This window comes from Rhinolophus ferrumequinum, chromosome 20 (genome assembly GCF_004115265.2).
Source record: "Rhinolophus ferrumequinum isolate MPI-CBG mRhiFer1 chromosome 20, mRhiFer1_v1.p, whole genome shotgun sequence".
In the NCBI taxonomy this organism is placed as follows: Eukaryota; Metazoa; Chordata; class Mammalia; order Chiroptera; family Rhinolophidae; genus Rhinolophus; species Rhinolophus ferrumequinum.
The window spans coordinates 8,523,113-8,537,525 of record NC_046303.1 but is presented as its reverse complement, the minus strand read 5'-3'; the positions used below and the strand labels follow the sequence as shown (position 1 = coordinate 8,537,525).

General features: G+C 39.9%; 1 protein-coding gene across 3 annotated transcripts in view; it reads right to left on the bottom strand.

The window, feature by feature from the left end:
• HERPUD2 (HERPUD family member 2) overlaps nt 1–13,411 on the bottom strand; it is a 29,804-nt gene extending 16,393 nt beyond the window's left edge. For 2 of the 3 annotated variants that reach the window (XM_033088678.1, XM_033088680.1), the window contains exons 1-2: nt 13,087–13,362; nt 12,465–12,884 (exon numbers count right to left, since the gene is read on the bottom strand). In XM_033088678.1, coding sequence (XP_032944569.1) covers nt 12,465–12,611 — 147 coding nt within the window. In that variant the 5' untranslated portion in view covers nt 12,612–12,884; nt 13,087–13,362. Of the gene's footprint in view, nt 1–12,464 lie in introns of all 3 variants that reach the window. The other variant, XM_033088679.1, reaches the window with a different exon arrangement.
• Nucleotides 13,412–14,413: the final 1,002 nt, after the last annotated feature.

The following is a 14,413-nucleotide window of genomic DNA, read 5'->3' as shown; positions in this document are numbered from 1 at the left end:
CATCAGACTATAAACGAGAAGGCGGCTGGCCTTCTATTAAAAGTCAACAATGAGATAAAATTTTAAACTCACCAGTTATTTGGTATTGTTTTGTCAGTATTTTTAATCCAGAAGTATATGTAAGATTTATTTTCTTCTTTACTAACATCACGCAGAACAATTTATTCGTTTTAATTCAAGAGTCATTTGGATTTAATTACAGCTTTAGGTAACTATTCTAGTTTTTATTATTCCTGCCACTCTCACGAATACCTCTGAACATTTTTCAAAAAACATGAGATGGGACTAAATAAAAATCAATTCAAGTGCATGGAGATCCAGTCGCCATCTCTATATGCAGCCCAAAATAGGAAATACGTTCTAAGTATCTCTGCTCTAGTTTGCACTTGTGATGAATCTGCTAGCATAATTGTGAATAATTGCTAGCATTATTTAAAATTAAAGCATTTACGTATAGTCCCCATAAGATCTCCTACTTCATAACTGAGAAACAGGCAAATGTTCCTTGAATTCTATTAAAATAATTAAATAGTAGCTATATCAACAACTGTTAAATATGCCAAGTCCAAGCAAAACCGTAACAATTTTTAAATAGACTATATATTCAGCATGACTACTTAAAAAAGGGTCTTGTATTAAAAATGACAATAGAAAACATCATACTGAGTAAGCTCTGTAGTTGAGGGGTCCTTAGGTACCAAAGATCAAGGAGTTTGGTTTAAGTGTCTCTATAAGCTTGTGGAATTTTATGTTTTTCAATGTACTGCCATTCTTTTTAAGTCCTCAAATTGTACCATTTTTGGTCAGTAGATGTCCCTTGAGGGTTGGCTCCTGTGTCATTGTGACATGACCTCTGTAATCTCAAATAGCTGCCTTGCTGTCAGGCACAAAATGCCCAGGTGCACCTGCCAACACACTTCTTGCCCCACACCTGACCTCAGCCATTGCTCCAGGAGCCTTGGTTCCTTTTAATGGGAAATCGTATCTAAAGACCAAAATCTGGGATCTAAGAGTGCTGCACTCTTACTTGTCATTATTTCTAAGATTTCTTCATTAACGATAGCTAGAAAAACATGTATTTTTTGGAAAGAAAAACTTAAATCCTGAGGTCATACTGATATTTCCAATTTAAATTACTAGAGCTGTATATGGTTTTTACTTATTTTAGTTGTATCTTCTCTCATCCTGGGAGTCTTGCTTGCAAATGACATTAACAAACATATGCCATCAGCAAACTTCCTTATATGCTTTATCCTACTACATATAATCTTAAAATAAAAATAACAATATTAGGTGAGGTTTAAGATCTCTAATGGGTTTCTTCTGTCTTTACAGATATCCCCCTAGAAATGTATAGTTAAAATATTGTGTTTCAAAATTCCTTGAGATAATTTCTCTTATATTATGTCACCATCCTAACATTAAATTATTAATGTGTTACCATTTAGGGATTACTTTTTTCTATTTAATTTTTTAAATTATATGGAAATAGAGTAAAGATTATAGTGCAAGTACATTCAAAGAGGTTTAGTTTCTGTCCCTGTTCCCTCCCTCTGTAAGTTTGAATTACCCTTCCCTCATTTCTTTCTATCAACATAACAAATCTGAATATAAACACACAAGTATTTCCCTTCTTTTCTCACACAAATGGTAGTTCACTATACTTCCTCTCCTGTACCTTGTTCTCTCCTCATACCCTGGAGATTACACCTTAGCAGTGTTGTCTTCCGCCTTCTGTTTAACAAGTGCATACATAAGGCTCCAATATATAGAAATACTGCAGCTTATTAATGGGTATTTGAGTATCTCCAGGCTTTTATTATTATTCATAGTGCCCTTCTTTCATACTATTGTATTCGGTTTATTTCTGAATTCTCCCAGAATATCCTGCAACATGAAGACGCCTAGTGAGCTTGATAAAAGCAATCTTGGTGGAGCAATAGGGTAAAAACTTAGTTGGAAGGGATATTAGAGAAAAGGAGAGGAGCACAGTTGGAGACAGTGAATATATACAACTTATGAGGAGTTTTGCACTTAAGGACAAGGAAAGAAATCGAGCACTGGCTGGAAGTGAAGTGAAATTATAAGCCTATCTTGTTTGTTTGTTTGTTTGTTTTACTCTTTTGTTTTCTCTTATTAAGAGTAGAGACATAATATGTTTGCCAACAGGATTAATTCAGTGAAAAGGAAAAAACTGATGATGCAGGAGAGAAAAACAGAGAATTTCAAGAGCAATGTCCTGAGCAGCTAACAAGGGGTGGACGCCTGTGTGGAGGGGTTGGACCTACGGACGACAGGTGAAGGCGGACAGGTGAAGAATGTGAAGAAAATTGTACAAGATCCCAGAACCACCACTCTGTGCCTCAGTTCTCTCATCTGTAAAGTGAGCGTAATAGTATCTATTTCACAAAAGTAAAACCGCACATAACAATGAAAATGCACATAAACCTCTTAGAGCACAATACCTAGTAAACATTCCATAAGCCTTTGATGCTAATTTCTAACATCTGCTACTCTGACATCATGCAATTCCATGAGGACCTAACAAGGAATTGTGTGAAAGTCGCACGGCTGACAGCAGACTATGCACGTTCATTATGCATAAGAACATGATTAAGACATTGCTAAAGAGGTTTCATTAAAGCTGTGATGGCTATCATCTTTAATGACTAAAAAAGAAAACCCTAATCAACATTGGAACGACTTTCAAGTCTCAGTTTAAAATGACACTTATAAATAACCAAAGGAACGCTTTTAATTAATTTTATCTTCTCTACACAGAGAGAAAAACAGTCTGATGTTGGTAAAAAGAAGTCCGTTTGCCTCCGAGAGCTAACCATCAGCAAATCCTACGGACTCTATTTCCAAAGTCCCTCCCAGATCGGTCCGTTCCTTTCCATCCTCACTGTCATTACCCTAATCTAAACCATCACCTCTTGCCTGAGCTCCTGCAATAGCTTCTGAACTGGTCTTCACGCTTCCATTTCCATTCTGTAGTCTGCAGCCAGAGTGTTCGTTTGAAAAAGTAAATCAATCCTGTTACCCTCTGATGGATTCCCATCACACTGGATTTAATTCTAATTCCTTACCATAGCCAGACGGTCCCAATAGATCTGGTTTCTGTCTCTCTGCAACCTCCTCTGATGGTATTTCCTCCTCACTCACCCAAATGGGCATTCACCTAGATCTCCAAACATGCCAGGCTCTCTCCCAACTCAGACACCCTCCCTGCGATATTCTCTCCCAGTTCTTGCATGGCTAGCTCTTAATCATCTTTTAGGTCTTAATTTTAAAATGTGCTCCTCAGAGAGCTCTTCCCTGATTTACAAACATAGAGGATTCCCTTTCACATATCTTGTTTGTCTCGTTCATCACCACAGTACAAACCACAGTCTGTAATTATGTTCACATGCTTGTTTCCCGAAGCGGAACACGAGTGCCAAGAACAAAGGGTCTATGTCTGTCTAGTTCATCACTTTGTTCCCAGAGCCTAACACTGTGCCTGACAGAGTAGATGGTAAATGCCAATTTGTTAAACGAAGTGTTATGAGTCCAAAAATGTTTACAAAGATTTGGAACACACAGCCCATCTTAAGTTCTTTATATCAGTTATTTTACATGTAATCATTAAGCATGAAAATAAAATATTTAGTTTATGAATCACAATACTAATTTAAAACATTTGCTGGTGCTAAATTCATCTGGTTCATTTCTACAAACGGTACTGGTATTAGCCGATTACTATGAAGGAGAAATCATCTGTTAGTATTTTAGTGGTAACTTTTCTCTAAATTAGTAGTCAACTTTAAATAAACTTTTATCTTTCCACAGCAAGGGAAGATCAATTTCAAAAAAGCAGAATACAATAATATAACAAAATTACATGGTACCCCCCCAAAAAAAAATACGTGAAGCAAAAACAAGTGTGGACAAAGACGTGGAGAAATTGGAACCCTCATACATTGCTGGTGGGAATGTAAAATGGAACAGTCTTTGAGGAAAAGTTTGACAGTTCCTTGGACAGTTAAACAGAGTTACCATATAACTCACTATATACCCAGTTCCATTCCTAGGTATACACCAAAGAGAACTGAAAACTTACGTCCACACAAAACTTGTACAAGAATGTTTATAGCAGCATTATTCATAATGCCAAAAAGTGGAAACAACCTAAATGTCTCTTTACTGATAAATGGATAAACGCAATGTGATAAATGCATGTCATGGAATATTATTCAGCCATGAAAAGTGATGGAGTACTGATACATACCGTTTTTCCCCCAAAATAAGACTGGGTCTTAAACTGTATTTCCCTGAAAATAAGACCAGGTCTTATATTTTTTGCTCCAAAAGACACATTAGGACGTATTTTCAGGGGATGTCTTATTTTTTTCACGTACAACAATCTACATTTATTCAAATATAGTCATGTCATCGTCTTCTGGAACATTGTCATAACGTACTAAATGTGTCCATCTGGCTGACAATCTTAACTGGGGCTTATTTTCGGGGGAGGTCTTATTTTCAGGGAAACACGGTACTACCACATGGATGAACCTGGTAAGCTTTATACTAAATGAAATGAGCCAGACACAAAGGCCATCTATACCATGATTTCATTTACATGAAATTTCCAGAATAGGCAAATCCACCGAGACAGAAAGTAGGTGTGTGGTGACCAACGACTGGGGGCACAGAATGGGTGTGACTGCTAGTGGGTATGGGGTTTCTTTTTAGGGTGATAAAAATCCTCTAGAATTAGACAGGGGTAATGATTGCACAACTCTGTGAACTACTACAAACCACTGAGTTATACACGTTAAAGGGTATATTTTATAATATGTGAATTATACCTCAATAAAAAATATTGTTGCTTTAAACTGAATATTCAAATATCTTCAGATAAGCAGAGTTTTAGAAGGAAAACAAATTCTTTAATTTTACTGTGGGTGAAAATAGAGAAAAAGAAATTTTCATGTGACTAAACCAGGTAAGAAAAATGAAAATGTTTCTATGTTACTAAAAAATTTGCCTCTTCAGTTTAAATATAAATAAATTTAATTTAAATATCTGGAAAACCAGTAACTAGATATGATAACAAACAACACTATAATCAACTGAATTTTCAACTAGTTATTTTGGATTGTAAGTATTAGGAAAAGTGTACGTATTGAGATATCAATTCAAATTAAATTTAACTTGTAAAAGTGGCACAATTTTATTTATGCAGACCTGCTCAAAACAGCACCTTTTACCCTGATTGAAAATTCATTTCTGTATTAGTTAGGGTAAGTAATGATAGCTGCTATAATAAACTCCAAGATCTCAGCAGCTTACCACAATTAAAGCTCATTTTTTTCTCTCAATAAAAAAAAAATTACACAGCAACCTTTAAACATAAGAATTCAGAAGACTCAGGATTGGTAATCTGAAATAAAGTACTAATTAAATTGTCAATTAAAAGTTTTTACTGTTAAGATACTGGCTACACAGATCAACATACAAATAAATGTTCGTGCCCATGTCTATCACCACAGCTGTCATTCTTCCTGTTGCTCACACCCTCCACCCAGGGGTCAGCAAATCCTATCAGGTCAACTACTTTCAAGCCTCCACTGCTCCGTCCTAGATGAAGCCTGATGATCTGTGGTAGAGGAGAGCCAGCTGAATTACCAACTTGGAAACATCCCGATGGTGCTCTGAGTAGCCCAGAGACAGAACTACTCGTATACCTACCTCTCCAAGTAAACAGCTGCTTAACCAGCTGATCCCCAAAACTCTGCCACCCACTGAACAGACCCTGCTAAAAACCAAGGCAAGGAAAGCTCACCCACTAGTATAGTATGCAAATAAAAATCCTGAACTGGGGAAAGATGTTTTTCTTTCAGAAAGGTTTACATATATTATTATCTATAGTGTCCGACTTTTCAACGTTTAATCAGCTATCAAAAACAGATAAAAGACTATGCATTCCTAATGCTTTTAAAATAATCACAGATGTTTGATAGTTGAGTTCTACAAAGCCAACAATACTTTCTATTTCCAGAAGTCACCTAGAGGTATCAAAAGGTTAAATTTTTTTTATGTGAAGGATTGAATGGGTCTCTCATAATCGTGTATGGCTTAAAAACTCATGTTCTTTGTCTATCCAATTTCAACATTATCAAAAAGCTCAGCAAAAGCAATCTTCAACCTACATGTGAGTTCTAAGAACGACAACCCACCCAAGTCCTTGGAAAGTAGTAACTATCAACATTTCAGTACTTACATACAGTTATCACAAGTGTCAAACAGCTTTTAAAGAGTTGGTTCCCAAGAGGTGCTCAAAATATATTAATAGTTTCTGTGGGAAATGAATTCTGTGAATTTGTACTGGGACATATCTCACACTACCACTAAATTCACCCAATCTCAAGCCCCAGGAAATTCAGAAACACTGTAATTCCATTTACAGTGTTTAGTTTACCCAAACTGCCTCTACCCCTTCTCTCTGCAACGACAGTCAGCAAAATCAGCATGCAGAGCTTAAAGAAGAATTTCCTCTAGAACTTCAAAGGGACAGTCACTGCTACTCACAGGCCATTCACAAATCAGATGTGCATACGACAGAGAAAGCCAAAATACATGACTGCTATGGTTCATAGACAAGCAGGAATGTGAAAAGGCAGCGCAGGGCAATGTGCTTTGAGGTCTAGTTCCCATTTCTTCCCTACAACTTCACAAAATAAGCAGAAACAACCACACACTAAGTCTATATGCATTAGAACAGTATTAAGGCTATGTTATCCATTCATCTGTAGCCTTTGGATGACACACTGTTTAAACACATATACCTTTTTCCATCCATCTTTTAATCAGCAAGTATACAAATGAGATGGCCAAGTCCCTAAGGGCCTTTCTTCATCTTATGACATAGAACCACAGAGACCGGTTAGTTAGCATGTTACTAGGTAGACAGGGAGGTCCCCGGTAGAATAAACCCAAAAAAAGCAGCCATATCCTGAAACTCCAGGTTCTGGAATGTCTCCTTCACTCCAGGACAGAGATATGAGAATACACCTTGAGGTTAATAAATTATCTCAAATCCCTTTTGGCCGGACAAAGGAGCAGATCTGATAGATAGGAATGTGTTATTTCGTTAATCCCTTCAGGATGGGCAAACAGGAAAAACCCAATAGAAGAATTCCTTTAGAAGTCTCCAGCCCCCTGCCCCAAGCAGGTAAGGGAAGGTATAAAAGAACTTTTTTCTCAGTCACTGGCACCCCCATTTGGGATCCCCTCCAGCTCAGGAGCTCTGACCCTTTCTTTACTTTCAATCAACTATCCTCTTTTTAAAACTCTTTGCCTTTCCTGGGTCTGTGTTTCCATTCTTTGGTCTGATGAGACATGATCCCAGCACTCACTCAAAGTCCCCTACATCATTTGGAGACTCAGAGAGACATATTCCTACGTCACCATGATATAGAATGTGAATCGTAATGGGTAAGAGCTGAGGCTTGCAAGTCTGACAAACCTGGGTTTAAATTCCAATTCTACTACAGAGTTCTATGAACTTGGGCCAAAAAAAGAGCTGATAATAAAACTTAACATCATAAGTTGTCTATCAGGAATAAATGTGATAAAACATATAACGTACTTAGTAGAATGCCTAGTACACATGGCAACCACTTAATAAATGGCAATTTAAAAATCAATAGTCAATATAAATCATTAAATATTAGTTATATAAATATAATAGCTAAACAACAGCATTTGAGACCCTCAAATCAGTATTTATTATGTAAAGGAGAGAAACTTAAAGTTCTGGAAAAAGCCTATCTTTAAACAGCATTGATGCCAAAAATAAAACTAATAAAAATAAGTAAATAAATAAATAATTCAATAAATAGCATCGATCCATGATTAAACAAAACACTACCTTCGAAGAGGTTATTTTAAAAAAAAAATTAGGAAAAGGCTACAAAGGAGTTAAATAAAACAAATTTTAGTCAGCATTCATTAACTTATCATCAACCTTCACACTCAATTTAATAATATCCTTAATAAAACTCAATTTAATAATATCCTTTGTTCAAAAAGTTTCAAAAAATTTGAACTATACTGCAACGTGACAAAAATCCTCTAATATGTATGTACTAAAATTTTGTAAGTCAATAGTCATAATAAACATTTTTATGTGTATAGATTATAGCCCCTTTAAATCAACAGCTCTGAGGTGGTTCAGCTAGTTTTTAAAAGATCTGACTAAGTAAGTTAATAGAGAATTACAATGACACAGACGTAGCCTCAATATGTTTGTTACACAAGCTACTTCCACTGATAATGAAAGTAAGACATCCATCTGAACTGTAGGCAATTTGGTTACAGAATGTTATGTTTTCAGAATAGAACTTCCACAACTCGTTCTGTTCCTGTTTCTTTAATTCTCACGGAATCTCAGAGCAAAGGCACAATTTGAAGAAGCAGCACAAACTCCCTGGCTGAGCTGTGCAGGAAAGCCAGAAGACAGACCTAAGCAATGAAACTGAATTGACTGCTTTAGCTTAACAGTAGGAAGCACCAAGACAGAGGAAATCTACCCAGCACTGAGGGACACTTTCAACAGGCATTTGACCTCAACACTGGAAAAATGGGAGCCAACGCATATAAGCCACAGAAAGGTTTGCACTCAAAACTGAATTCAAAGAGAGTCAAGTCCATCTTAGTTACTGTTTGTGTATGAGAACAGTAAGAAAAAAGAGCTAATGAGAAAAGTGCCTGATTGAATTCAGAGATTCTTATTTCCTAAGTTTTCTCTCGGATCTTCCATAATGTTACTGGATAACATTAAGTTCAACCATTTTGATATTTACATCTCTAGAAAATAAGTCTACACTAAAAGTGTCAAGTAAAAGTGGCCTTCACAGGTAGTAGTGTCACCCACTGGTAACAATTACCGCAATTTCACAATTACTATTTCACACCACAGGCTAACTTCAGGATCTGAATATCTAAAGCCAGGAAGTTATGACAAATGTCATATTAGATCACATTAGAATAAGATTCACAATTATCTATATACACTATCAACATGAACTGGTGCACTTTCCAGTTCCTAAACCACATCCTAAAACAATAATCAATACCATTCAAAGTTAAACAAAACTACAAAAGAGATCAATTCCACATCTGAGGTTTTTAATCGATGACTTGTAAACTTCTGCATAAATATGGCAACGGTCTTACTTCCTAACTTGAAAGCACCTGCCCCTTTCAAGTGTAGCCGACTGTGGATCTATAATCTTTTTACATTGCACTATATTACTAAATCACTACATTATAAAGCATTTAGAATCATCAATGCAACATTAGCCCTGAGAGAATAGTTAAAAAAAACAACAAAAAACACCACTCATCTTGTATGCTTAAAACTGTTACCAACTCGAGGAAAAATGTCCCCGTGGACCTTTTCTTAGCCCCGATTCCAGGGTTGCCTGTGCCTTCCCTGTAGCACTTCCCTGTAGCTCCTACAGCACTCAGTACATCCCTCTTGTATAACACTAGTCTCACAACAGTACAGTTGTTTACTTACATGTTTGTATCCCCCAAGTAGACCTGAGCTTCGTAAGAGCAAAGAGCAAAGGACTCTTACCATCACCTTCACGCTTAGCACACAGACATCCAAATGCCTACTTAAATAAATAAATGAAGCCCAAGGAAGTGTGCTTGGGGATTGAGTGTATTTGTTGTGGGTTTATTGAGGGAGGGGAAGTTCAATTTAAAATATCCAAGCGTAGATTATCTGCAATTCAGTATCTGGCCATCAAGTTAGTCTTAAGATTTTACACACTGTTGCAGAATTCCATTAATAGCATGTAGACACATGACATATCCTTGTAGAGATCCTAAAAGGACAACTTCAAATCTCCATCCTTCTCCCTCCAGAAGCTCCCATCTATTTTCCTAGAAGCCACTGCCCACAGAAACCGAGTCCCTCCACCTACCCCTGACCCGTCAGATGCAGTTAAGAGCAGTGTTGACCACCGCCCCCAACTTTGATGGGACAAGTGTTTCTACAAGGCAATGGAACCTCACTCTGCTGCCAAGTCCACCCACCTTCGCCAGGCAGACAGGCAAGGAATCAAGCATAAAAACGATTTCTTAAACACCAAAGCAATACTTTAGACCCTTAAACACAGAATCATTGTTAAACACTCACTGTAGGTGGTCATAAAACCTAACCTTCCTTTATAGTGTGTTATATTTGTAATGTCATATTGTTTAAATTGCAAAACATTCTCTGTTCTAAATAACAACTTTACGAAGAAAAATTTTAGGACTCCAATTCCTATATTGAGGACTACCTATGGCTCTGGGATATCATTAAACAGTCTGTTCAACCACTGTGATACTTCAAATCAATTCTCCTGTGATAAGTAAGTTAGAATGTAAGCCTGTCCAATCTGATAACCCTACAAAGTTTACAGTGAAGTTCTAAGAAAATAAACACGTGCCTCGCCCCGAGCCCACCCACTCTCATTAACATATAAATGAACTGCCGATATTACAATTCACTTGGAGAAGACTTGGTGGAGGAGAAAAAGTCAGGTTTGCCACAAGGTTAGGCAATTAATAGGCTGCATATTATTTGCACAGCGTTCAAAAGCATCTCCAGTGTGTACAAGAAGCAGGCAGGTGAGGAGGGCGGGGTTAAAAGAAGTTTGCAACCCCTGTCTCCAGCAGTCGGCTGATCCCCAGGGGCACTGACAGCCCTCCACTGGAGACAGTGCTAGTTCACTAGGGGTGCAAGTTAGGCAAAGCCCTTTCACACTCCTCTCTTAGGTAGTTTTTTAAAAAAGAGAGTAGGTCTTGGTCTATCATAGTGCAAACCAAGTCCCTTTTGGTTTAGGGCTATAATATAAAGTTCCTCACATAAGTACATACTTGAGCATAAATACTTAGATATGTAGGAGTACTGCTTAGGAATGGTACTCAGGCTATGTGATGAACAGTACTACGGAAGGTTATGACTTTAAATGCGGACTGTTCTGAAAAACTTTTTTCCACTTGGAAAATGTGCAAAACGAATCACATGCAATAAGAAATCTTTTGTAAAGCAGCAAGTTTTAAAACAAATTGTTATCCCCTGTGTAAATTTTAACTTTCAAACAATAGACTTGAATAAATTAGAGTTCCTGTTAATTTGTTTCAAGTACCTAAATACCTCAGGGTTTTTATTTCCCCTACTAAAAATATTTGCATCATAAGGCACTAACAAAGCTATGCCATGTAAGAATTGTTTTTCTAAAACACCTGTTTTTGCAATAACTGCCACATTTCTGCAGTTATTCTAGAAGTCTAAAGTAACTAAACTTAATACTGGAATACTGAAATAGTCCTACTTCATCGGTATCTTAATACAGATCGAATGCCTTTCTTACTATCTGCATAAAACAGGTGTTAAGTAAAGCCTAGAAAGCATAGCTGACTCCCAACACATCCTTGGAGCCAACTTACATTTGCCTGATGCCAAAAATATTTCCCACCCTAAAATCCAAGCCTCTCCACTAAACCACAGGTTTAGTTATCACTGAACACTACTTACTCAGGAATCAAAATGTTATACAATGGAGACCATGAAAGCCTCACTTTCACAATATTCTACATGACATTACACTTCTGCAAATTATTCTAAGACTTCTTAATTATAAACTATGTCCTTTCAAATCTAACTTTGGGAACAGATGGAGCTCGACTGTCTGTATTTTATTTATTATCTTTGCAAATCCAGATATGATTCAGGATGGAAAACACTGCCACATTAATTTACAAATGGCCATATGAAAGGAATAAAAAAATGCACCGAATGGTAGGGAGTGAAAGGACTATTCTCTTCTAAATTAGTGAAATTTCTGTGTCCTCTACAGGAGAAAAATGAGGAAGACACAGAAGAAAGTGAGTCTAAAACTTTTAACTCTTTGCCTCTTAAAACACACATACTAGTCTTGAAAGTGTAATTTTTATGGGGTCGCATACTCATTTCCAAGAATGAAAAATTGCTCTCCAACAGTGAGCAAATTTCTGGGCCAGGTGTTGAAAATAAAAAGGAATTCTAGTACAAGAAGCAATAAAAGCTTTAATATGAATTGATGTTTCACCTTTTTATTAAAGGATGCATCTGTCATCCCATATTAGGTTGATGACTTTAAGTCCAAGGAAAACGGTCTTTTTTTAATGCCTGCCAATTCTTACCTCCCTTGATATTTCTGTATAAACTTAGTAATTAACTGAACCTCATCAGGAAGATATTAATGATGGCTCGGACACTCAAGAGACACACATAATCTGAGAACTCAAAATACTTCGCAGTCTGCCAAAAGCGACCTATCTGATTCAAGAGGGGAGGGTATGAGCAAGGAGAAGTTGGGTACAAGGTACGAAAAGCTGCGGGTGGGAGCAGGTGCACCCAGCTTTTAGACACTTACTGGTTTGCTAGGGTACACGTTAGATAGATGCGTTTTTAGTTTCCCCACGGTCCAGTTCAAGAAGCAGCTAATAGTCTGGTCACTGTATTTCTGATTCGGTGCTTTAATGATGAGTGTCACAGGAATCTCCATCCCACTTTGGTCCATGGTGCCCCCAAAGTCGAAGAGAGTTAAGAAGTGCAGCACTTTAGCCCAAAGGAGCTGAGATGGTTACTCCAGGCGCTTTTGGGACGGGGACGGAAGCGAGTGAGTTCTTAATATTCCGTATCCAAGTCAGTCACAAGAGCATCGGACGATACAAAGGCCATTGCCGGTACCAAGGATGACGGACAGTAGCGGCGGCGGCGGCGTCTGGGGTCCCGGCCGTGAGTGCAGCCTTCCCCGCCAGGTCCGCTCCGCGGGGCTCCACCGGACTCGGGACTGCGGAGGGAGGCCCAGGGGAGAGAAAGAAATCGGTGAGAAGGAAGGAAGAGAGGGGTGAGGGCGCGACGGCCCGAGTCACCGCCCCGCCCCCGCCGCGACCCCCACGCTGAAACGCAACAAGGCCCCTACGCTACGGCCCCGCCACACGGGCTGGGCAAGGGGCCGGGCCTCTCGGGGCGGCCAGCCGGGGCAGAGGTACCTGCGAGAAGGCCGCGGGGCCCGCCACCTTCTGCTCCCGGGTAGGGCCGCTGGCCGCACAGTCCGGCCGGCGTCCTCCGCCGCGGCCGCTCCCTTCCTGCTGTTCAGCAGCGGCCACGGCCCGCCCCGGGTCTCGCGAGGCGGCGCGCTGGCAGCGGGGAAAGGTGGCCGAAGGGCGCGACCTGCTGGCAGCCCGAGCCCTCGGGCAGGGCAGGGCAGGGCAGGGCAGCGCGGCGCCCGGCCCGGTACGGCCCCGGCGGCTGCAGGTGGCAGGAGGGCGGGGACTGGGGCCGCGGCGCCGGCCGCCCGCGCGCTGGTTTTGTTGTGGTAAGGTCTGGGGGCCCTTAAGGCGGAAGGCGGGGCGGAAGTGCGTCACGCGCGGCCCGACCTGACGCGTGGCCCTCCGGGCCCGCCGCCGCCCGCGGCGCCGAGTTCCTGGTAACCCCGAGGCCTCTCGGGTGCGTGGAAGCCTGCGGGGTCTGGTCGTTCGCTCGGCCCGACCTGTCGCTGTCCCCAAACCCCGGCCGCACTCAGGCCTCACCACTAGCGTCGCTGGAGTTAGCATTTCCGGTTTTGACCACACCCTGAAGATTTGGGAAGTGTTCCTCCATCCTAAGAGTTGTCTATGCAAAAGTTAGCATCCTTCCTGATTCTGAATCCAACTTCCGCTCAAAGTGTCTGGTGTGGACTGTCTGCAAAGCGTGGTATCAGAAGCTTTGGCGGAGCAGACACCGTGGGGTACATTGCATAAGGAGCAAATGCCTCCAAGATAAACCTGAAATCTCCCTCTACATGTGATCCCGGCTAACCTTTCTGAGCTTCAGTTTCCTTTTCTGAATGGGGCCGGTCATGCCTACCTGAGAGCTGATGAGTAAAATGAGCTTTGTATGGAAGCCATGTGGTATAGTGCTGTCGTGTGGCAATCTCTCAAATAAATGTTACTTTCCATTTCTTTACTCTTGCTCTTCACAAAAGTTGACAGGTGTTTCCTGAGCACCTACTGTGTGCAGTATAGTGGGAAATGAATCGGGATGGTAGTGTTATTTTTTCTGGGTTGTTTGTTTTTTTTTTTTTTTTTTTTTGGCTTATACGTGGTAACACAAAGGTTAAGTCCACTGCCCAAAGCTGACTGACACTCCATTTTCTGCACTGGTTTAGGAGTCAGTACACCAAGTTAGTTTGTCAGATGTGCATTTTTACAGCTCCAGGCTTCCACATAAAGAAGAATGCAAGCAGATTATATAGGGCGTTTGGGGGAGCTGGGCTCTCTCTCTCAGCTGCAGAAGGGTTAGTGAAGGTTAGCTACCACTGGGTCAGTGACAAGAGGA